This window comes from Alligator sinensis, unplaced genomic scaffold (genome assembly GCF_000455745.1).
Source record: "Alligator sinensis unplaced genomic scaffold, ASM45574v1 scaffold243_1, whole genome shotgun sequence".
Classification (NCBI taxonomy): Eukaryota; Metazoa; Chordata; order Crocodylia; family Alligatoridae; genus Alligator; species Alligator sinensis.
The window spans coordinates 670,986-694,014 of record NW_005841841.1 but is presented as its reverse complement, the minus strand read 5'-3'; the positions used below and the strand labels follow the sequence as shown (position 1 = coordinate 694,014).

The window sequence follows — 23,029 nt, the reverse complement described above, 5'->3', positions numbered from 1 at the left end:
CTAACACTACTTTGGAGAACCATATTTATAATTCCTTATACCTTTTTATTTTAATTCTGTGCAAAATCTTAACTTGATGCTCTACTAACACACTCAATTTCATGATTCAACACTGATGCCAACTATCAATTTGTCTTAAAAAGTACCTACTTAAAGTACTGCATTAAAGGTCTACCTCTCTTCTTCCCCTCAAAAGCAACTGTAAAAATTTTACTTGATTTCTATGCAAGATCAGCCTATAAATAGGCCCCTGATCATCAGCCTGTATTTGGGCTTTGACACAATTTTCAGTTGATCCTTGAAAAAGACATTGCCCAATATTTAACGAAAAACTGTCAACTTATAATCAGAGCAATACAAGAACATCAAAAATGTAACTGCTTTTGATTTCTGGAAAGCCCAAGGTCCATTCAAAAAGTTCCCAAGTTTGAAGCACGAAGTAAGATATTTTCTAGTTCTCAGGACTCTCACACAGTACTGATTTTATACTTTACACATATAAAGTAAACTACATTACATAAACTACATCAGTACTGAGAGAGAACTGAGAACTAGAAAACATCTTACCTCATCCTCCAAACTTGGGAATTTATGAGAGTGTTGTATACAGGTGACAAAGATACACCCAAATGCAAGATCAATTTTGGGGTACACTGGGCATGTCTATATGTGACACTTAATGCTCAGTAGCCTAATACTACTGCATATTAGTGTGCACAGCAAAAAAGCTTGTGATCATGCTAATGCACAGTATAGCAGCCTATTGTGCATTTATCTGGTACTTGATTATACAAGTACTAAATGTAATGCACAGTAGGCACTGCATATTAATAAACATGTAGACATGCCCAATGTGTATCACACAGATATTTCCTCAACTTGGATTTACTACTGTGGAATTTGGTCACTAATTACAGGTACTGTTAAGCTATGTTCAGTGTTATTATTTTTATGTTTGCATGAATCATTGGTTTTGGTATTTCTGTATTTTTAAAAATTGACTAATGATGGGTAGTGAGTTTATTTCTGACACTCATTTAGTAAGCTTCAGCTCCAGACAATAGCTATTCTCACATGAGAGAAACCGTGGCTTTCAGAAACAAAGCCAATTTCTAGAAGATACACCTATAACTAGTGTGCATAACTTAGCCTCAAACAATGGCTGGACAATACCTAAAGTACAGTTGAAAAGCATCTATCTCCCTCTTTAGAAAAAGGAAGAGTGGAAAAATATGGTCTGAAGAAAGAAATGCTATGCAAGGGTATATATATTACTATACTTCTTTAATAAAATACTGAATGAGGAAAGACACCTATTTTGATAGATAGATGCCTGCCTGTAGAAAGGAAGTCATCTGGATAATGCACATGCTCCCTGAAAACTGAACCGAAAAAATAAAGAAGAGTAGAGAATGTTAAAGTATTTAAGAAATGTTTCTTGTGGGAAAACTTTGTCTAGGGCAAAGTTCCTATGGGACAGCTGGGAGAGCTGGGATAATCTGATGAGCTGATTGTAGTGCTGGCCAAGGAAAACATTTTGAAGGAAACTGGTGGATGTCAGTGCTATCTCAAAAGTTGCTTCTAGTTAGAGAAAGAGGGTGAGGTATTTTCCTATTTGTTTTGCATCCTGTTCTAATTCTAATACTGTATTTTCTCATGTACAACATGTACATTTTTCCCAAAAACCACCTGCTGGAAATTGGTGTGTGCATTATATGAGAGAAACATGGTAAGAGAGCAGGTTCTGCCTTACCCAGCGGAAATGAAAGCAAAATCTACAGCAATGTGCGGGGAACAGAAAAATAGGCAGGCTATGCTCTCCAACTGCTGAGACTTAGTTACTTAATACAAGGAAAGATCTTTTCTCTTCATTCTGCCTTTCAAAAACAAGGATGAAACTTTAGTGTTCAAGTATCAGGATTTGGTCAAACAATATTTGGGAAAGGAGTCTTTAAAACAAGCTGCCAAGGGCCACAAAAATATGGGTACTAGCGATTTAATAGGTGCACTCTCCTTCTAATGCAGAGTATTGATCCAATGCCTAATCAGAGGGTCTGTAGACACTGCTTTGCTGAGATTAAGATGCAAAAGTCACAGGGTTTTGGGTTCTGAATAATCATCACAGTTGTCCCAAGAGTGAGACTTCTGTCTCAGAAATATATATATGTGTATACATCCACTGTCCTGCTTCGAGTCCCTCTGAGATATGCCTCATAAAAGGTACTAATATATTTTTCCTGGGACATCCTGTGGTGCGTATATATTAGGAGTGTGTGAAACGGGCCGTATTCAATTTGGATTCGGCCCAAATTGGGGACAGCAATTTGATTTGTTGATTTGGATCACTGTCCCCAATTCGATTTGGCCAAATCAGAATCTGAAGATTCAGTGCTGGTTTGGATAATCAGCAATTCTGCCATAGACACAGCTTTAAATGTTTTGTCTACTTACCTCAAGGTACCAGGCAGCTCATGAATGCTGCAATGGTGGGGCAGATGGAGCATCCCACAGGAGCACAGGGGGGCCACTGCGTGCTCGTCAGCGAACCTGGAAGTGGGCCAGATGTAATTCTGGTCTACTTCCAGATCCACCGGGGAGTGTGTTGGGGGGGCCCCCCACACCCTCTGGCTCGGCGATCAGCCATGGGGGGACCCCAGGTGCACCCTCAGACCCAGGAGGCACCAGTTGCCAAGCCAGAGAGCACAGAGGGGCCTCCGAGCATGCTCCCCGGCAGATCTGGAAGCGGACCAGAAGTGCTTCTGGTCCACTTCCGGGTCTGCTGCTGAGCGTGCTGGGGAGCCCCCCATGCTCCTGTGGGACGCTCCATCTGCCCCAGTATCGCAGCAGTGATGAGCCACCTGGTACCTTGAGTTATGTAGAAAAAACATTTAAAGCTGCATCTATGCCTGAATCGCTGAATCTATCTGAATAGTTTCCAAGGGTTCCGATTCGATTCAGAAAGATTAAAGGGTCTCCTGATTTGATTCAGATTCAGAGATTCAGCCACCAAATCAGGCTGAATCTCCGTCAAATTGAATTAGGGACCAAAGCTTCACACAGCCCTAGTATATATATCTATAGCAACAGATAGACAGAGAGACACCACAGGATATCCCAAGAAAAAAAAATATTAGTACGTTTTACGAGGCATATCTAAGGGACTAAGGTCCCTTCCAACCTTAAGGCTGTAAATTAATGTTGCATTTGATCCAGTATTGATTTATATACACACACATCACCCTTTTAAGCTACATTACTTCTCCTTTGCAAGTAGGCAGTCAGTGAGAGGATGCACCCTGACAGAGTTGGCCCTTCAATGAGCTGCAATGAGACAGAGACAGAGATAGAGATTTTTGCTTAAATTTATATTATGGTTCTGTGTCTGTTATGTTGTTTTTGGGAGCATGGCGTTTAGCCAAAATCCTTAATAATAAATTAACTAGATATATAGATATATGGTTATTGCAGCTCATTCCAGGGCCAACCCTGTCAGGGTGCATCCTCTCACCGACTACCTACTGACAGAGGAGAAGTAGTGCCGCTTAAAAGGGTGATGTGTATGTAAATCAATCCTGGATCAGATGCAATATTAATTTACAGCCTGAGGGCAGGAAGGGACCTTACTGGCAACTAGTCCAAATTCCTGTGCAGATGGAAGATTTGCTGTTCCTAAACCATCCCAAATAAGTGTTTATCCAGACTGTTTTTGAAAATTTCCAAAGAAGAAGATTCTGTAACTTCTTAAGGCAGCTTGTTCCATTGTCCTATGATTCTTACAATTATGAAGAGTTTTTTCCTGGGATTACATTAAATCTCTTTTGCTGTAGTTTAAATCCACTGCCATGTATCCTGCACTCTGGGACAAGAGAGAACAATATTTTCTACAGAAGACCAAAATTGTATGTACCACATCTTATACCACAGGTGGGGTGGTACTATCAATTCCTGGGCCTTGCCTACAATGCTTCTGCCAACATAAATTTAATTTGCTTTTTTTGCAACAGCATCATATCACATGGGTGAAATCTGTTGAATGAGTGATCCACTATAACCTAGATCAGGGGTGTCCAACCTTTTTGAATGTGGGGCTGGATCATGAACTTTTTATCACCCAGTGGGCTGGCAGGAGCGGGCACTCACGCGGCCTGTCCAGTCCAGCCACAGCCTGGGGGCGCAGGGGTCAAAGGGTGCTGCCTGACCCCGCTGTGTCCTCCCTGCCACCTGGGTGGCCTTGAGGATGCTCCCACACCTGTACACCTGGGCTCAGCAGCCAGGGGGACATGTGGGGACTCTACAGGGGGGTGCAGGATGTACAGGGACACCCCCCTGCTCCCTGTCCCCTGGGGCAGCCCAAGCCCAAGCGGCAGGGGTCCCTCCCTCCCTGGGGCCCGCAACTCACCACCCCCAGCGCGATGTCTGTGGGCGCGTGGGGATGCAGGGAGGCAGGAGCGGCACCACCTTCCCACCCTGACAGCCACAGCAGCAGCGGCAGCAGCATCTCCCGCAGGCCCGGCCGCAGCATCCCTCTGAGCTGGCATCCGCGCCCCCTGTGCCCGCCCACTGCACTGCAACCTGTTCCAACCCACATGGCCAGCGGGGACTGGTGCAGGGTTGGGCCGGGATGCAAATGAGGAAGGGAGGGGCAGGGTTAGGAACAGAAACCCTGCAATGTGGGAGAGGGGAGGAACTGGCATGCAAATGAGGAAGGGAGGGGTGGGGCAAGGAAGGGACACGGTGAAATGAGGAGGAAGGGGAGGAGCTGCACCGCATCAGCAACATCAAGCTAATGCAGTGCATGTGGGAACCTTGTCCCTTCCCCAGCCCTTCAGCAGCCATTAGGCAGCTGCTGAGGGTCTGGGGGAGGGACAAGGAGTGGGAACGAAAGTGTTTACTTTTGTTTCCTGTTGCAGTACCGCGGGCCACAGAAAATGGCTTGGTGGGCCGCATGGCGGCCCGCGGGCCATATGTTGGACAAGCCTGACCTAGATCTTCGTGGCAGTTCGAATGCCAAGTGCTAATACCATGTTAGGAACTCCTTATGCAAATGTATCACCTTATATTTGTCCTTATTGAAACCAATCCTCTGTGATCATTAAACTTTCCTAGTCTTGTAAAAACGACAGTCTGCAGCAGTCAGCTTCCATTGTGGCTAGTAAGAATCTCTCCATGTAAAGGGCCCTTGTAATCTTGATATCCCTCACTTCCTGTACTTAGCTGCTGTTAAGTATTGCTCTGTATTAAGAGCTGGCATGTACTATCTAAAATGTGGCTGTATTTCAGCGGTGACTTTCATGGTTACTATCTGTGTGCCAAGTGCTTCCAGAGTATTTGGGTTGATGCTGGGCAGATACAACTTATTGTTTTGAAGTTCCATATTAAAACTGTTCTTACTTTGTCCAGCAAATTTTGTCTATGAACTCTTGCATAGTCATTTTGTCCCATTCTTCTGCATGTGGAGCTTTCCACGGGGCTTCATTAGGAATCTAAGAACATATAAGAACAATATTCACTCAATAAGCAGACTTCACTTTGAGTATGATTGTTCTTTATCAGGAATATAAGTGGCATAAAGAAGAGACTAAAAAGCATGGACCAGACATTATACCTTTCAAGTTTTATGCCAATAATTTTAATAAAATCATTTAATTACAGTTTTAAAATTGTGAGAAGTCCATATTAGGACAGCTACACTGTGATTTAGGAGTCCATATTAGGAACATTTTAATTGCTTTTGTGAACTGTAGATGTACTCATTTTTATTTTTATGCTTAAGCAAATAAAGTGGTCCTTATTGTTTAGAAAAAGAAACCTAACAGAAGAGAGTCAACCTTAAAAACTGAGTAACAGGCAATTCATTCAGGGGAACTAATTCCATTTCATTCATAACATTAATTTATCATAAGTTTCAAGCTCATATGAACCGCAGAATTATGTAGTAAGTAGCTCATTGGCAATGTACATAAAAATTCTGCCTATGAAATTTTAACTAGGAATAGCTGGCTTAACAACAGATAAAAACTTCAGACACTAGCACATTGTCTAGTGCAGTGTCAGAGACCAGTGCAATCCTTTTTACCCTGTATCAGCAATCAGCAACCTTTTCAGGCTGAGGATTGGAATGACCCAATTTGGGTCACAGGCAGCCCGCTGGCGCACAGGTGGGCACTAGGACCCAGCCATCGCTGCTGTCTTCCCATACTGCTGGCACAGGAAAAACACCCTCTGCCAATGATTTCCCCCAATTTTGCCACCACTGCACAGGAAAAGTGCATCTGCTGCCACTTTTCTCTACACATGCCACTAGAGCTTTTCCCTGCACTGGCATGGGCAAGGTACCCACTACTGCTGCTTTCCCCTGCAACTGCCACTGCTATTTGTCTCCATGCCAGCATAGGCAAAGTGACAGCTGCTGAAGGCCCCCACCACACCCAGTACCACCAAAACCCCATGTCTGCAAGCTGGATCAAAACCACAGGCCATAGGCTGCCCTTGTTCTACACATACACACAGAACAGACAAAGACCAAGTGCCTTGGGTGATTGAACTTCCACTTGACATACCTCCTTTCCCATTTCATCCATTGTCCTCCATAGATTGTTAAAATCCAAGTAGACAAATGGGTTCCACATAGGCGGGAATGGACCCTTAAATGGATAAGATTTACCCTGAAAGGCAAAAGGTTTAAAAATCAAAATGCAATGTTAAACTCTAGTGGGTCACTTAGAATGAGCAGTAAACTCCCCTGTGCAGGAGCTGGCACTGAAGGATTAAATGAACACCAAAACAAAACTCCTTCTCAATGCCAATTAATACCCATAGTAGGTGAGCTTCTGACAGGTTGGTTAATCACTTCTCCATGAATCACAAGTAATACAGAACAGAAGTTTAAAAAAAAAAGTTGATAAAATACTATATCTTTAAAAGCAGACCACGAAAAATAGTTTTAGGTTGACATTTCCAACCGGGCCAATTAAAAGTTTAACCATAAGGTCAGGAAGGCCAGCACAAAGATGACAGATGGAATGGGAATGATAGCGGGATTACAAAATATTTTGGCAGTAGCTCTTTCTAGAATAAACAAATTGTTTTAGCTCATTTTTAAACTATATAAATATTTATAATGTGTTAATCTTTAAAATCATTCCCATTTATTAGCCATTAATAAGGTAGACATTTTAAAAGTCCTCAATACATCACTAAGTATTGAATAAATGGACTTTACACAAAGCTATTACTATGAGTTCAGGACATCTGGCTTAACAGGAGGGAAAAGATGCATGATTTGTTGGTGCTGTTCTATTTACGTGAGATTTCCTTGGTCATTTTTCTGGCTGGAAGAATAACATTTTTTGTGAAATTATTAGAAGATGGTTAGAAATCATTGGCTTTATATGATAATCCACTTCAACATATTTCAGAGTTTGCTTAGAATATTCATGGTTAAGAGTAAGGGGCAGCTTGAGTAGCAGGAATCAGCAGAATTGGTTAAACACTATATAAAACATGCATTTCAGAGTGTATGTCACCAAAAGTCATATTGAATTAATATATTAAACTTTAATAAACACTTGATACAGTACCCAACAAAATGATTACTAGAAAACATTCATTCAGATTGACTTGTTTAGAGGCACACAACATGATTAAATTTTAAGAACCAGGTAACAATAAATAACAATGTATCGTGTTAAGAAGTGTCCAATGAGCTGTTGCAAGGAGCAATTCAAGGCCTAGTTTTATTTAGCCCCTTTTAATAATCTGAAAAAAGTGAAAGAGGAGCACATTATTTAAATCTGCAGGTTTTGCAAACATCACAGGACACAGTAAAATAAACACAAAAGGACCCCGAGAAATTAGAAACATGGTCCAGAAATAAAAAATGATCTACAACCTTAAAAAATGCAAGCTGATAACATTTGAGGAAATCTAATTCAAAGGAAAAGAGTTACTTAGAAAGCAGTCATGTTAAAATCAAATATAAGGCTGATAGTAACAGCAAACTGGAAATCAGTTTCTGATAAAACAGTGACAATATTTCTCCACCCCTCCAACACATACATACACACCCTTCTACCAATGCCATCTTAGATGAGATGAAAGAGAAACTCTTTTCCACGCAGTATTTGTAAGGACGCACCGATCCTAGCACATGAGTGGGTAAAATTCAGGTCTCAGTACAAGTGGAAAGAAAGTAGAAAAAGTGGCTATGTCCAGGCAAGCAGGGGTGTGTGGTTTATGGTGCCACAAACCACATGCAGGGAATATTAATATACGCTCTATGCTGCAAATTTGCAGTGCATGGCCAACATTTGCTATCAGGATATCTCAGTAGCAAAAAAGCACTGGGAAAAACCATGGTGCAGCACATGTGACAGAAGCATGCGCCAGCAGACATGGAGGCTTGGTCCTCTAGGGAGATGCTCTGACTCCTGGCTACAGTGTCTCTACTCCTTCAGTTGTGCTCTGGCTCTTATAGCATGCTGGTAGCTTGGGCAAAGGCAGTTTGCCTGAAGCAGGACAATCTGTCCCTTAACAAAGTGCACGTACAGAGGCATGCGCTGTGGCAAAAAGTAGCAGCACAAATTTGTGTTGTTACTATTTTTGCCATTGCAGGCACATGCCCCTGCACAGCTGGCCATAGCCAGTGAGTTTATTTGTTGTAGAGATAAGACTTTGTAGGGCTGGCTTGAGAACATTTAGGTTTTGCAACAACTTGACTGTTTTTGAAGCTGCCAACATCAGTTTTAACAAAGCTTTAACTGAGAAGGTTTCTAAGGTCCACAGTTAGCTCCCCAGCTCCTTATAAGGAGGGCAATCTTTTCAGCCTGAAAACAGACAGTTCAATGCAATTCCACTTCGTGAAAGTATTTGGAAGAGTTTTGTTTTCATTCCAGTCTAGAGCAATACCAAATTTCTAGAAGTCGCTAGAACATAATTCCATTTCATAGCAACTCTTTGGGCTAGGGACAGAAGTTATGCTTAAGCTGGTATAAGGGATCAGAAATCAGTTCATATTTGTAACAACAGAAGTTCAATGAGCATAAACCCCTTTCAAAATGGCTAAGACCCATTTAAGATAAACCCGGATGGATGTAGTATCGGACTTAACTGATTTAAGTTAAATCAGTTTACTGAACTTCTGTTCCAGATCAAGTTAACTCACAGTCCCCTAGCATCCTAGGATGTTTTGCACCTATCCCACAAACCCCGCAAGGCTAGCTTTGGCACAAGTTGTCTGCTCCAGCTGAGCAGGGAGACATGTTCTAGCACCCCCTGGCTTCTGGCCTGAGCCACTGCAGGCATTTAGCAGCATTTCTGGAATCAAAAGTGAATGTCTGATCACTGGTTTATTGGTTCAATCTACACAGCTTAGACTAACCTGCAAAGATTGAACTGATTCAGCCTCGGGCTTTTTGACTGTCTGTATGTATGCAGCCTTGTGGTTTCAAAACTTGTTTCCATCCTACACAGATAGAAACAAAAGCTTTTCAACTTTTTCACAAAAATGAATTAGTGTCATGTTCTAAAGGCCAGGTTTCTTAAGTGGAGTGGAGTGATGGTGAATCCAATTTGAACGTCAGAAATATTCCAATCAAAAAAAAAAAAAAATGATTCAAACCAATCTTTCATCAATCATAGGCCTCCAATAAAATACCACATTTTGATTTTTAAAATGTCCTCAAACATGTTCTGACCAGCTCCAGTTACTTAAGAAAGCAAGTAAACACAATAACGCAAGCCAAATCTTCCTCCAAGTTTAGGAAGTCTGAAGTTTCTAATTTTGATTCCTAGTAGGGTTCATTTTGGATATATCTTTTAATAAGCCACATTGTATTCTGCATCTAGCTACTACAAACAATGGGCTCATCAGAAATGGCTAGAGCAGACAAATCTCTGCAATGGATTCACCATTTCTTTTCAGCATATTACCCTGTCCTATCTTTTTTAATGTCCACTTCAAGACAATGGAGGGGATTCAAAGATGACAATATTTAAAATGTCATTATTAGGCAGACAAACACCTTTGCTTCTCCTTCATTTCTGATACCACATCACAAACTATCCTGCTGCTTTGAGAGCAGCATCATGGATGAAAAGTAACTGGCTGAAGAGCTTCACAAGAATGATACAATGCTGGTTGGAAGAGGGAAAAATCTGGAAGATGTATTTTCCATCATCTTGTCTTCCACTGAAGGATTTTACCCTCAGATTTTCAAACTTTTCTATGGCTTAGGGATGTTTCTCTTTCCTTGTTATAAAAAGGAATTCCTGTCCTCTATTCTTTCTTAGATTTCTGAATTAATGGCCTGTTCAGCATGTTAAAAAAAATACCTATTCTCCCAGACTTTGAGGAGGTAAAAGTAAGAGAACAGACAGTGTGTTGAACAAGTGGTGATTTCCTGTTATTTCCCTTGGTTAGTTGTGTTGAACATCAGGGTTGCAACAAAACCACAAGTCTTTTGTATAATTTGGACTGTGTTATAAATATTTTGTTGAAGGCACCTGGAAACAATGATAAGCAGTTATGCTTTATAGAAAATTAAATAAATGGTAAATAAACAAAGAAAAAAAAAATCAGATTGTGAGTGGTTCATGGCAGACAAGTATCATCATAATTTTGAGAAGTGACCTATATGTCAGTCAAGCTACGTAAAAAAGAACAACAAACACTGATTAAATATTTTTAAATATTAGACAGTCTTTAAAGGAAAATAGAGCATTTGACATTATACTAAGTCAAATAAGCATTTGACATTGTACTAAGTAGGATAAAGGTCTCTTAATTCTCATGCTCAGGATATTAAATTGTAGTCAGAAAAGATATCTCCCTAGGTACAGCAATGCACCGTTTTGATGATGTACTGTGGTGAACTTACACTTTTCTCTGAAATAGATGACATTTTCCAGTGTCATATAAAAGATAGACCTTTGCTTTATGCTAGCATGACACTTCTTAAAGCAGGGGAGTGCAAAATTCAGCCCACGGGCAAGATCCAGCCCACCAGGCAATTTCATCCAGCCCACAGGCGCCCACCAATTAATTGTACCCTGCTCAGCCCACACCCTTTGCTACCAGCCATGTGCATGGGAGGGCCCCAGCCTGGCCAGCATGCACAGCTACCGGGCAGGGCTGCTGCTGCCACCGCTGCAGCCATCAGGGGATCTTCTGGGCTTCCCCAACCTTCAACAGCTCCTCCTCATGTCCCTGCTACAGCACTCACTTCAAGCAGCAGGTAGGGAAGCTGCAGCTAAGTGGAAGCGTGGAGCATGGGGCTGGGTGGAGTATGGAGGCTGCACCCAGCGAGATGGTGGGAGCTCAGAGAGGCAGGATGCGGTTGTGTGAGGTTTGTGGGGTGTGAGGGAGGGTGGGAAAGTATGGGAATCCCCCCACACACACACACCTTCCATGGTGCACAGCCCCCACCACCAGTGACAGCAGCAGCAGGCAGAGGGGCCCTCAGGACGCTCATGGTCTGCACAGGTGCAGTAGCCTGCAGCTCCAGCCAGTTCTAGGAGCTGCATGTGGAGGCAAGAAACAGAGCCAAGGTGGTCTGCCTCTTGTGCGGGACTGATGGGCAGCTCCTGGGACTCATTCACCACCAGGGGGACGCCCTGGCCGCTGGAGCCGGCTGCCTTCCCTGCTCCCTGCTAAACTGTGCAACTCCCAGGACTCTGCTGCATCTAGGGGTAGGGTGAGGGGAAGGCAGCCAGCTCCATCACACGAGGCTTCTTCCCGGGGACACGTGAGAACTGGGAGCTGCACATGAGCCCCACGCCATAGAAGTGGACTGGCTCTACTCCTTGCCACCACATACAGCTCCTGGAACTGGCTGGAGCCACACACTGCCAGGTGGCAGTGCCTGTGCAGGCCATGAGTGTCCCAAGGGCCTATCGCCTGCTGCTGCTGTGGCAGCACCATATGGAGGCAATATGTGGGGGTTCCCCACAGCCCCCCACCCTCCCTCACACCCCATAAACCCCACTTACTGCCCACACACCCCCAAATATACCACACCCCCAATATACCCACAGCCACACCCTCACAACCCCTGCCAACATCGTATACACACACCCAACCCCTAATCACCCCCTACCCCTCCCCACACACACCATACACGAGCAAGACTTTATTTTTGAGCTATTATGTAATAATCTCTATATGCACTATGCAAACACAATTAAATCAGGACTAAAATATTTTTAAAGTAAAATTAAAATATGTTATTGTAGATGTTTGACTTTTAGTATATGAATTGGGGTTTTTCCAGTTCCAAGATGGCAATGCCCCCCCAAAAAGAGTACTTCCGGGGGCAAGGGGAGGGACTTCCAGTGGCAAAGATCAGGGGTTGGGACTTCCGGTCCAAAGATGGTGACCAGGCGGCAGGGCACTTGTCAATGGGCAGGGCTACTGTTGCAGCCCTCAAGAGAACTCATTACGCAGCCCTCCAGACAAAATACTAGCCAACCGCCCATCAAGAATGATTGGAGGGGAGGGCCTGGGATGGAGTGCTGCCACCTAATGCCCCATGCTGCCGCTATTCTGCCTCTTGCAGGGACCAGGGTGGGGGAGCCAAAGAAAGTGAAGACAAGAACAGAAAAGATTCTCTTTATTATGGGTATTGATTTTATTCTGAACTATCTCCTTTGCCAAAGGCACTTCTGTCTGAATTATCTCATCAAAGGTAATTCAAGTCTTATGAATTCCCTATGGTGCTTCTGCACGAATGCATGACTACAGACATAAGACCATATTTTGGCTTTAGCCTTCCTCTTACCATTTCACTGCATTTGTACTGCAGAAAGGGAGAGCTCAGATCCATTTCCTATCCAGAAACTGAGGTGAACCGATTTCTCATAAAGGACAAAGGAACTCCAACCTCAAAAAGGACAACATTCCTAGAACTAAAGATGCCCAAAATGCTATATTCATTGAGATGTAGGACATCACCTATGGCCAGATCTTTATTCTTTGTACAGGCAAAACTCCAAGTCAGATTAACGAGAATTCAGCTTGTGAAGGGACTTCAGAACGGGAAACTAAGCCAGAAAGAAACAGTATTGTAGGAAAAGTGTGCATACAACATGAAGAACATCTTGCACTAGTTGTCCATTTTAGACATACAAGCCTGTCATGATTGAAGAAAGTGTGGTTTTGTGGTAATAAGCCTCTGATAGTTAGATAAAATCTGCCCATTCATATTCATTTTATGTTGTATTATATAGTTTGACACTGATGTCAAAGGGCTTCTAAAGAAAGGCAAGACCCACAGATCTTTTCACTTTTTGTATTGTAACATAAGCATATGATATATTTTAAGTTAATCATGTGTTCGAAAACAGACAGATGGTCTAGGCATTTGGTTTCACTTTCCTTATTCCTCTATAGCACCTGAAGTGCTACAAAAGCACATCTGAACATGGCCTAAGAGTTATTCTATTTCACCCTCTTGAAGTCTCTGAAAAATCACTAACGTATCTACTTTTCTAACGTACCGTTATCTGACCTTCAGAATGAGTCATAAAAAAATAGCAAAACCTAGGAGGACCCACCCATCTTCTGCTGGGACAGAAGATTGGTGGAATAGGATTTCGCTTAGTTATCAAAGCCCACTTATGTATCAAATAGGTAGAACAGACTCAGGCCTTGTACATTTCATGGACCTATAAACATTATTCTAGTTTATGGTACTATATAAATATTAAAAAATAACTTGTTCTCATATTAAGAGATGGTCTGCATTGTATAAAGCTTCTTTGCTTTAGCTAGCAGTTATAACCTTAGCTAAACCATCCAAATCCTGAAGACTGATTCTAATTCCAACAAAAAAATTGCTGATTCATAGGTGCACATATTTGTAGGCATGTAGTGCCCTCTGCTGAATTTCATCATGTATGTATCATATCAACTGTCTTCCTTGCTTAAAAATCCTAACAATGGCACTCATTTTGTGTGTTGATATAATAAGAAATACGGTATGAGAGGAGAGAGGACAGAGAAACACCAGACAGCCACATGTAGAATCCAATTACAGTTAAAGCTCTGTTATCCGGCATCCCCTAGGAATGAGGGATGCCAGATAACAAAATATGCCGGTTAATTGAGCAGCCCCGGCCACTGCTTCTCCTGCCGTGTCTGGGGTGTCCCTCCACCCCTCCTGCGGCATCGCCACCCGTCCTGCAGGCCCTGCAGGCCCCATGGTACAGGGAGGCAGGCCCTGCATGGCCCCGCACAGCCTGTTATGTCCCCAAGCCTTGGGGGCTCAGCAGTGCAGGCTGCTTTGCCCCGGGCCATGGGGGCTCGGAGAAACCGGACGTGCCACGGTGGGCATTTCCGGTTTCACTTTATCTTTCAAGCCAGCATGCTGGTTAGTGGAGCATGCCGGCTTGTAAGATGCCGGATAGCACAGCTTTTACTCTATTTATCAAAAATATAACATTTTCAATTGCAGCACTCTGACTTAATCTCTTTGTGCAAGTACAACCCTTAGCATAAAGGCATGCTGGGTAGCAAACCAGTCCAAATGACACCTCCTGCTGGAACAGACAGTAAGAGCTACTTACAAAATAGTAACAGTGTTGTTAAAGAATTCTGTTTCCTTATTAAAGTGGGGGAAAGGGGATCATTAATAATAATTTTTAAAAAGGAGGGCTACAAGCACCATTTTTCCTTTGTTGTTGTCCTCTATTGATGCAATCACTAAAAGTGCAAAAGTAGATTAATTTGTGTAACTGGAGATTCATATTATTTCTGTATGAAAAAGTCTATAGTAAAAGATCACTGAAGTCACAAAGATATGCATTTAAAGTTAGAAAATGCCTGAAGAATTTCTATTTACCTGATCGTGTGCTATTGGATACAGTGATCTATGGCTGTCAGAATGCTTTGTGAAGGGTTATGTGCAGGAGTATCTCCATTTTACATGCAGCATAACCAAGCACAGAGACTTGGAGCATTCATTTTGACAGGCAATGGAAGTAAGAGGATAAAACTTGGGTCTGACATATTAAACACTTCAGTTCCACTCCCTGTTCTGACATCAACTGGCCTTGTGCACAAACTGTCTTAGAGCCTCAGCCACGTTGTCTCTAAACTGTATTGGAGGGGGTAAGTGTTAAGAGACTGCCTCCAAGGGTAGGAATATGAAACCTCTCTCTATAAAAAAGATTTTCAAATGCACAGGATTATTAATAGACATCAGCAAAAGAGGTTACTAGACCTCATGTTTTCCTGGGTCTCAGAACTGCAAGCTTTTCATTTTGTTCAAGCGGGCACTTCTGACATTGGGATTAGTTTACCCCAGCTAAAACTGAGATAATTAATATGATTAAATATGCTCTAAGAGGCAGGCAAAATTCTGTCCCTGGCTGCCTGTCATCCAGCCCTCGACGGCTTGCCAAAACTCAGTAAGTGGCCCTTCGCCCAAAATAATTGCCCGCCCCTGCATTAATTGCATATGTAGAAGTACCCAGTATGTGCCTTTCAATACCTGAATTAAAATGCTCACAGCATTCATGCCACTGGATATATTTTGTGTTTCATTCCATAAAAGTATCTGTATTTTTAATTACATCATCTTTTCAGAGGGGGGGGAGGGGGAAGAGAGCAAAAGGGTAGAAAGGGGGTGAAAAAAGTTCCAGTTTGGAGACCTCCCTCAATTAAACTCTCTGCTCTCTTATAACAAAATAGAATTCCTATACCCTGTCAAAGCCAGAACATTTAATATCATTTAAAAAATAATACAGAATTTCAAGACCACTAAATATTTCTCAGGACACTCCAGGCCTGAAACATTTTCCAAGACACTCAGACATTATCTGGCTAGAAGTAATCCCAAATGTCAGATAAGCTCCAAAAGGCACATATGAAACCCAATGGAATCAAGCAGCTGTTCCCATGTATAACAGGCATGCATCTAGTCTGTTCCTGTAAACTTCAATCATCATTATCATAAGGAAAAAAACATTGGTTATTATAATCAAATCTGCTTTGCTCCAAATAGGCTGGATTCAAGAATTTTGACTAGCGGTATAGCTGCTTAGCCTTATCTCCTAGGAAACAGACCCTGTGATCTGAGAGGATTCAGACTTAGAAGGGTTCCTTTCATTCAATTGCCAGTATGAATGAATAAGAAATACCCATTTCCCAGTTAATTTTTCTTATTTTTTCCATCCACTGCACTGATGCCAGAATCAAGAGAATCTCACTGATACTTAGCATCTCTCAAACTGAACGGACAAGTGATCAAGTCTGCATACTTTTCTGTGTTTTTTTTACACACAACTTAGCACCTTTTATTCAGCTATCATACAACTGATTATTATTTTCCTTGGTTAAAAATAAATCTACATATGCGTGTAGTCCTTTCAGTTTTTGCCAAATGGCTAGTGCTGGAAAGGGAACCATCCATTATATTCATCGGCAGGCCTAGTAAAGCTATCAACTTCCCACATATCCCCGTCAATGTCTACTATCATATTTACAACATGGAGAAAGTCATATTCCGACAGGGCAGAAAATATTTTAGTCTCTTGAACTGTTCAGTCCTAGTGTAAAATTGTGCATTAAATTCCTAAAAACTATACAAATGTCAATATTATGGTCCTGATGCTTCTACTGGATTTGCCAAAAATCAAAAATGACATCAATCGTTCAGTGGCTTGCCTGGAATCTTTCCACAAAAAGACTCATAGCACCGCACAAAGTAGGCTGTGACCTATGAAAGTGTACGTCTCTGAACTAGTTAGTCTCTAAGGTGTCACCCTGCCCTGTTTTCACATTAACATGGCTGCCTACCTCTTTCTACAAAAGGTATAACAGCAGTCCATTATGAAGAATCCAAGAGAGGATCGTGCCAGTTGTGGCCAGTAGAAAAGTGCCACTGTAGTTATTACTGCTGCATTTCTTCCCAGAATCCCACAGTATAGCCACTAGCCTCATGGTACAAGCAGGCACTCCTCTAAGATGTGGGTGACCTGGTAGATCAGGAGTTTGAACCTGGGTCTTCCAGATCTTTACTGTGTGGGTCTCACTCATAACCAATCAGTAAAGCAATTGGGTGAGGAGGGGAAAAAAAAACACAAGCCATGATTATTTTTTGGTCACTTAACTCTGATAGCAACTAAGATTCTGATATATTCTGGTTTAATTAAAATTCATTCAAAGAAAGAAGAGATGCAAAAGAAAAATGGAAACTATTTCATCAAGTCATTTAAAATCCGTTTAAGCTGTTATAGTCTAAGCTTTGCTAAGAGAAACTGTCATTAATTTTTGTAAAGCAGGTCAAAGACTTAAATAAATCATATAATTTAACACAAATGCATGTATCACTATACCACAGAAGTAAGAAACACCACTAAATCATATACCCTCAGATACAACATTTACTTACCCTGCTGCTAATTAAATGCCCATAAAATAGTGGCATCTCATCATTTATTCATGAACAAGACCACAGCAAATTATATTTTAATAACCAACATCAGTTCCACAGTAGTACTGAAAATGAATGACAGCCAGAGAACTATAAAGATTTTCTACACAGATCTGATACAGGTCAGTGTGCAATCTGTTCACATTTATACAGGCTTGGGGTTTCATTTAAACCTACTACACAGACAAGGGTAAACATTCACTTTCTAACGATAGAGCATGACTTCAGAGACATGCTAGGCATTTTGTCACACTTAGAATTCCTCCAAGGTATTCTCAGTAGATGCACTGTGTTCACCACTGTAAAAACTGTGGCAGCCTTGAAGAGCATGAGGCCTATGACCCCACCAACATCTGGCCTACCTCTTGGCAAATGCCTGGGTGGGGAAAAAGTTCATCTCGCTATTATTAGGTGCTTAATTCTTGCAAAGATGCTAGGAAGAAACAAGAACTACATTTGTTAAAAAAAAAAAACCCCAACAAACAAACCAAAAAATACCTTCCCAGGAGATTCTTCTTATTCTACTAATGATTCTCCATGAATCTGGTTATGGCAAGTCCTAGCCATAGTCTGGCTCTCAGTATTTTGAAAACTCTAGTAAGAATTTGTCAACTTTTACTGCTTGAGGAAATGTCTGTAAAGTACAATATGTTTTACTGTAAGACAGGCAGGCAGACATAACTAGATAATATTTTCAGCGGTTATTGCTTGGTACTTTTAGAGCACCAGTCACTCTATGCAATAAGTTGGTCAAACATCAAGTCAAAGGTCTGTCTGAACCTAACAGCTTAACGTAACTGAGGGACACTAGCTTTTGAAGCCAACAGCACACAAGGGAACAATGTTGAGCTGCTTTAAGTTCCCCATCCTGAATGACTGATCCCCAAGGGTAAGGTAACACAGTTGTGGTGGGGAAAAAGGCAGTGGCACAAATCTGGCCCGCTGCTTTTTGCCCTGGCACACGCCCCTGTATGTGGGGTTAGCGCGTGGAAAAATGCTCTGGGTGGGGTAGGGGAGGCTGGGGCCAGAACCTGGCGGTGTCAATTGCCTCAGGAGGTGGCAATCCAGGGGTGTGGAGCCTGGCTGGCTGCTGAAGCATGGCTCTGGCCGGGCAGGCTTTTGTTTCGGGCAGCACATGCTGCTACATACAATGTGTGCTGCCTTGATTTTTTCTGGCACAGGTTTTTTTTTGACACTCGGATCTTGCCACACTGCACATTAGCAGCATGGCAAACACCCACATGTGCAGTGCATGAGGTTTGCAGCACCGCAGATGGAGTGCTGCAAACTACACAAACGCTTGTCTGGATGCACCCCAGATGTCCATTTATGACTAGGTCCGCTGGGGGTGGCAGTTTTCAGCAGAAATCAAACACATGTCTCTGAACCCCTAGAAAGACACCTACACCACTGTTACCACAGTAAGACAGTAGGAAATTGAAAAGGAATAGATGTTATGTCAATGATGTCTTACCATGAAGTCATTCCCAAGCAGAACATGATTGTACTATGACAAGTTTTAGTGATATGAAGAAATGGGGATTTCTCATCATATAACGGAGAAATATGCAGTCAAATGGCATGACAGAACCTACCCACGTCTAATGAATGGATTTAGAAGAAAGTGATTCTGTTGACATGATGAAATGTGAACATAAATGAACTATCATGATGCGCTAGGTGAAAATGAGAAAGATACAGATATGAAGGCGTACCACTGGCACAGTCTGCGAAGTTGCAAAGGCAGGCAGTTCTCACTAGGTGTATCTACATGTGCACTTTACTGTGGAGTGGACTAATTAGCTTAGCAGTAAAGCATCACTGTCTGCACATGCACTGGTATTAGGGCACAGTAAATAAAATTAACTCTGCCATAAGATTGTACTGCTGGGGACAGTACTGTCTTATGGCAGAGTAATTAAGTGCAATCAAATGCACATATAGACAGTGATGGGCTGGCTAGGGCATAAGGGTGTCAAAGTATGAGGGCTTCCTGCTGCATAACTCCACACTTTAGTGCTCTTGTGCCCCAGCCAGCCCCTCCACTGCCTGACGCTGCCACCCAGAGCCTGGGGCTGACCCCCAAGCCTGCTGCCAGCCCGGGGCTGCTCTGTAGGGGTGTGCAAAGTGGGCAGCATTCAATTTAGATTCGGCCTGATTCAGGGGACACCGATTCGATTCACTGATTCAGATCACTGTCCCAATTCAATTTGGCTGAATCTGAAGATTCGATTCCAGTCCAGGAATCAGCGATTTGGTCATAGACACAGCTTTATATGCTTTTTCTACGTATCTCAAAGTACCAGGTGCAGCTCGTGAATGCTAAGATGGTAGGGCAGATGGAGCGTCCCATGGGAGCACAGGGCGAGACCCCCATGCGCTCAGCGGAGGACCCGGAAGTGGACCGGTTGTATTTCTGATCCACTTCTGGGTCCACTGCTGAGCGCGTGGGAAACCCCTCCACACTCCCATGGGACACTCCATCCACCCCACCATCTAGACATTCGCAAGCCATGCCTGGTACCTCGAAGTACACAGAAAAAGCATATAAAGTTGTGTCTATGTCTGAATCGGAGGCTTCCAATTCGATCTGGAGAGATTAATGGGTCTCCTGATTCAATTTTGATTCAGAGATTTGGCCACCAAATCGGGCTGAGTCTCCTCCGAATTGAATCAGCAACCAAAGCTTTGCACAACCCTACTGCTCTGCCCTGGCTCAAACTGCTGCTCGAATTGCTCCAGTTTATTGTGTTGCATTAATTTCACATGCAGATGCACCCATTGCATGCAAGAAAAGCATGTGCTTTTTAAAAACTTAGAGGATCACGAGTTTCAAATAAATAAAATGTTTCCATATGCAACTTTTATTCAACACTCTCAACTTTCATTCAGTCTCCTATTCCCAAAGACAGTGCTCTTGACAAATCAGTTCCCATTTTATACATGAAAAAATGTGCAGGTATGTTTTAAATGCTAATAGCTACTGAATTACACAGACATTGATAACAGGATTAAAGCAAATTTGAAGCAGAAGACAAATTAAATAATAAGCAAGTCTGCTGATAAGTGCATCAAGAAAGAGGTAATCCCACATCTACAATTATATTTCAAATAATTTCTTTTAAGAGACATTGTTAAAAGGCTTAATTCCTGTATTTGATCTACCTCAAAGAGTGATACAATCAAGTGGGGAATGTTCAACTGGATGACAAATCAGTATTTTTTTTCCTTGTTTTTGAAATCCAGAAACAACCATTTTGCCAAAATGAATAAAGGCTGATGGCCAGGGTGGGCATGATTGCTTCCCTAAAGCTAGGCTTTTCCACCCACATATTGGCACCTAAATAAAATGGCCTGACATAAAGAATTGTTCAGCATCCACAAATCTAGTCGATAGGAGCTGTGCCTTTGAAAAATCAGGCAACTTTATCTGCATAAATATGGATTTAGAAGCCTAGCTTTAGGAGTGCTGCTTAACATGTGTGGAATATTTATATACATTGCTTTTGCTGGCTTTTTGCAGCACTTAAACTACCAAACACTATTCCCAGAGTTGGACTGATTTTACCAGAGAGGTTCATGAATCAGCAATTAACCAAATAGAAACGTACTATTTTAATCTCCTTTTGAAGCCCAGGAGAAAGAACACTCAGTAAATGGAAAAAAGCATAAAATGGAAGGCAAAAAATATTATTTTAATGGAAAAAAAAACATACAAGTGGAAAAAAAATCCTGACATAGAAGTTGTCATTGAAAGAAGATTAAAGGGGGAAAAACTAGAATTCAGTCTAGATTGCAGAGCCTAATTGACCAAGAGCCATCCAGAGATAAACAAAATGTATTCCTTTTATTTTGTAGTACAAAAGAAGCCGCATCCATCACCTGAAATAGAAAGCCAGTAAAATGAATTTAATTAACTTTGAAGGGCTTCATTTTTCCTCCCTCAGGTATACGTAGAAGCAGCAGCTTAATTGAATGGATGTTTGGTAGAATATTGGGAGGAGTATCAACATCTTCAGGTTTCATCTGCTTCAAGGGTCACATCCTACAGAATTTAATTAGAATTGACTTGAGCTACAAAAGTTTTGGTCAGTATTAAGATTCAAATACACTGAGAGCAGAGAGACCTTTGAGCCTTTTGGAGTCTAGCTTACAGGGGGGAACTTCAAAAAACTTTAAAAATGCCATTTAGATTTCAGAGAGCACACAAAATGTATTGCCCATTTGTATTTAGACTTGTAATACTTTTGTTGATTCTGGAACAATATCGAGGGAAGATTTGGGGGCTCATGGATGAGATCTGCAAGGAGTATATTCAGAAAATGCGTAATTTAGAACTAAAAAGCCTCCCTTCTGTGGAAATGCAATATTGATACACACTTTGACCAAAGAAGGATGTTCTCTGGGGTGAGACAGGGCACAAAGAATCAAACTCTGAACTCTTTTACCAACTGTCTCATTTCAGACTTCAGACAAGTCATCTGGGAGCATGCTACATGACCAGGGCACTCTTCTCCTCACGCAATCAGAGCCTTAATTATTCTGCATTTCACGCAGGGAAACTAATCCTTAAATTGCGGACTTTATTTCACTAGAACAAATTCTTCAGAAGTGGTCACGGACAAATGTGAGACCACCCCCTCGGCATGATTTTCAAGGGTGCTGGAAATCTACATTTTCCATTACCTTTGGTGAAAGCTGTATGCACTCATAATATCTGCCTGGGATTGGCCACCTAAAACTGAAGTACCTACAATAAATAACTACATAAAATGGTTGGCCTTGCCATTTTGATATGCTATGCAAGTACAAAGTATCATTATTACATTAAAACTAGTTTAATATGCTAGCTAGCAGGACATGTTTCTATTAAGTAGCAGGACATACGTATAGTATTTTGCATAATTTCTTTAGTAGTGATTCAATCTTTTGAGGAAATAACATACCTAAATCAGCGCAACGTCCCTGGAGAAATGAAAAAGATGTACCTTGAAATCTGCAGCAATGTTTCAGAGATGGGTCCTGTCTTACCTTGACATGGTGAATAAGATGTTCTACTTCATTCACTTTATACGTCTCTAATCCTAGTTCTTTGGACAACCGCAGAACACGATTTTGTGTTGGTCCCACATATGCTCCTCCAAGGTCCACATATTTAACTTGCTTATTCTGGTTTATCAAAAGACAAGAAAAAAAGATAAGTAATTTCTCAATACATTGTAAGATAATATTATTTTTAACAGAGAGAGTTTCTCTGGATTATATATGTGTGCATGCATGCGCACGCACATAATCCAGGGGTTAGCAACCTTTCAGCAATGGTGGCCCAAATCAATACATGTCAGTCCAAAAGCAGGCTGCCACTTGCAACCCAGCTATAAGCACTCCCTCTCCACCACTGCTGAACTACCACCCCCAGCACTGAATGCTACCAACAGCCCAGCTCCACAGACCAACTCTAAATATTATTTGGCAGGTCAGGTTTCTCCTGCAGGTTGTAGACTGCTGACCTCTGACAGAGATGAAAAATCTGCATGCTGTTCTCTTTACCAAGCTCTTGCTAACATCTCGCTAGCATCTCTCCAAGGAATAGTGGC

At 42.0% G+C, this 23,029-nt stretch overlaps 1 protein-coding gene across 2 annotated transcripts in view; it reads right to left on the bottom strand.

Annotated features, from left to right (window-relative positions):
• The window catches only part of LOC102375827 (amine oxidase [flavin-containing]), a 120,534-nt gene that overhangs the window by 37,948 nt on the left and 59,557 nt on the right, over positions 1-23,029 (bottom strand). For both annotated transcript variants that reach the window (XM_025204911.1, XM_025204919.1), the window contains 3 exons: positions 22,464-22,601; positions 6,561-6,665; positions 5,392-5,483 (listed from right to left, as the gene is read on the bottom strand). In XM_025204911.1, coding sequence (XP_025060696.1) covers positions 5,392-5,483; positions 6,561-6,665; positions 22,464-22,601 — 335 coding nt within the window. The remainder of the gene's footprint in view (positions 1-5,391; positions 5,484-6,560; positions 6,666-22,463; positions 22,602-23,029) is intronic.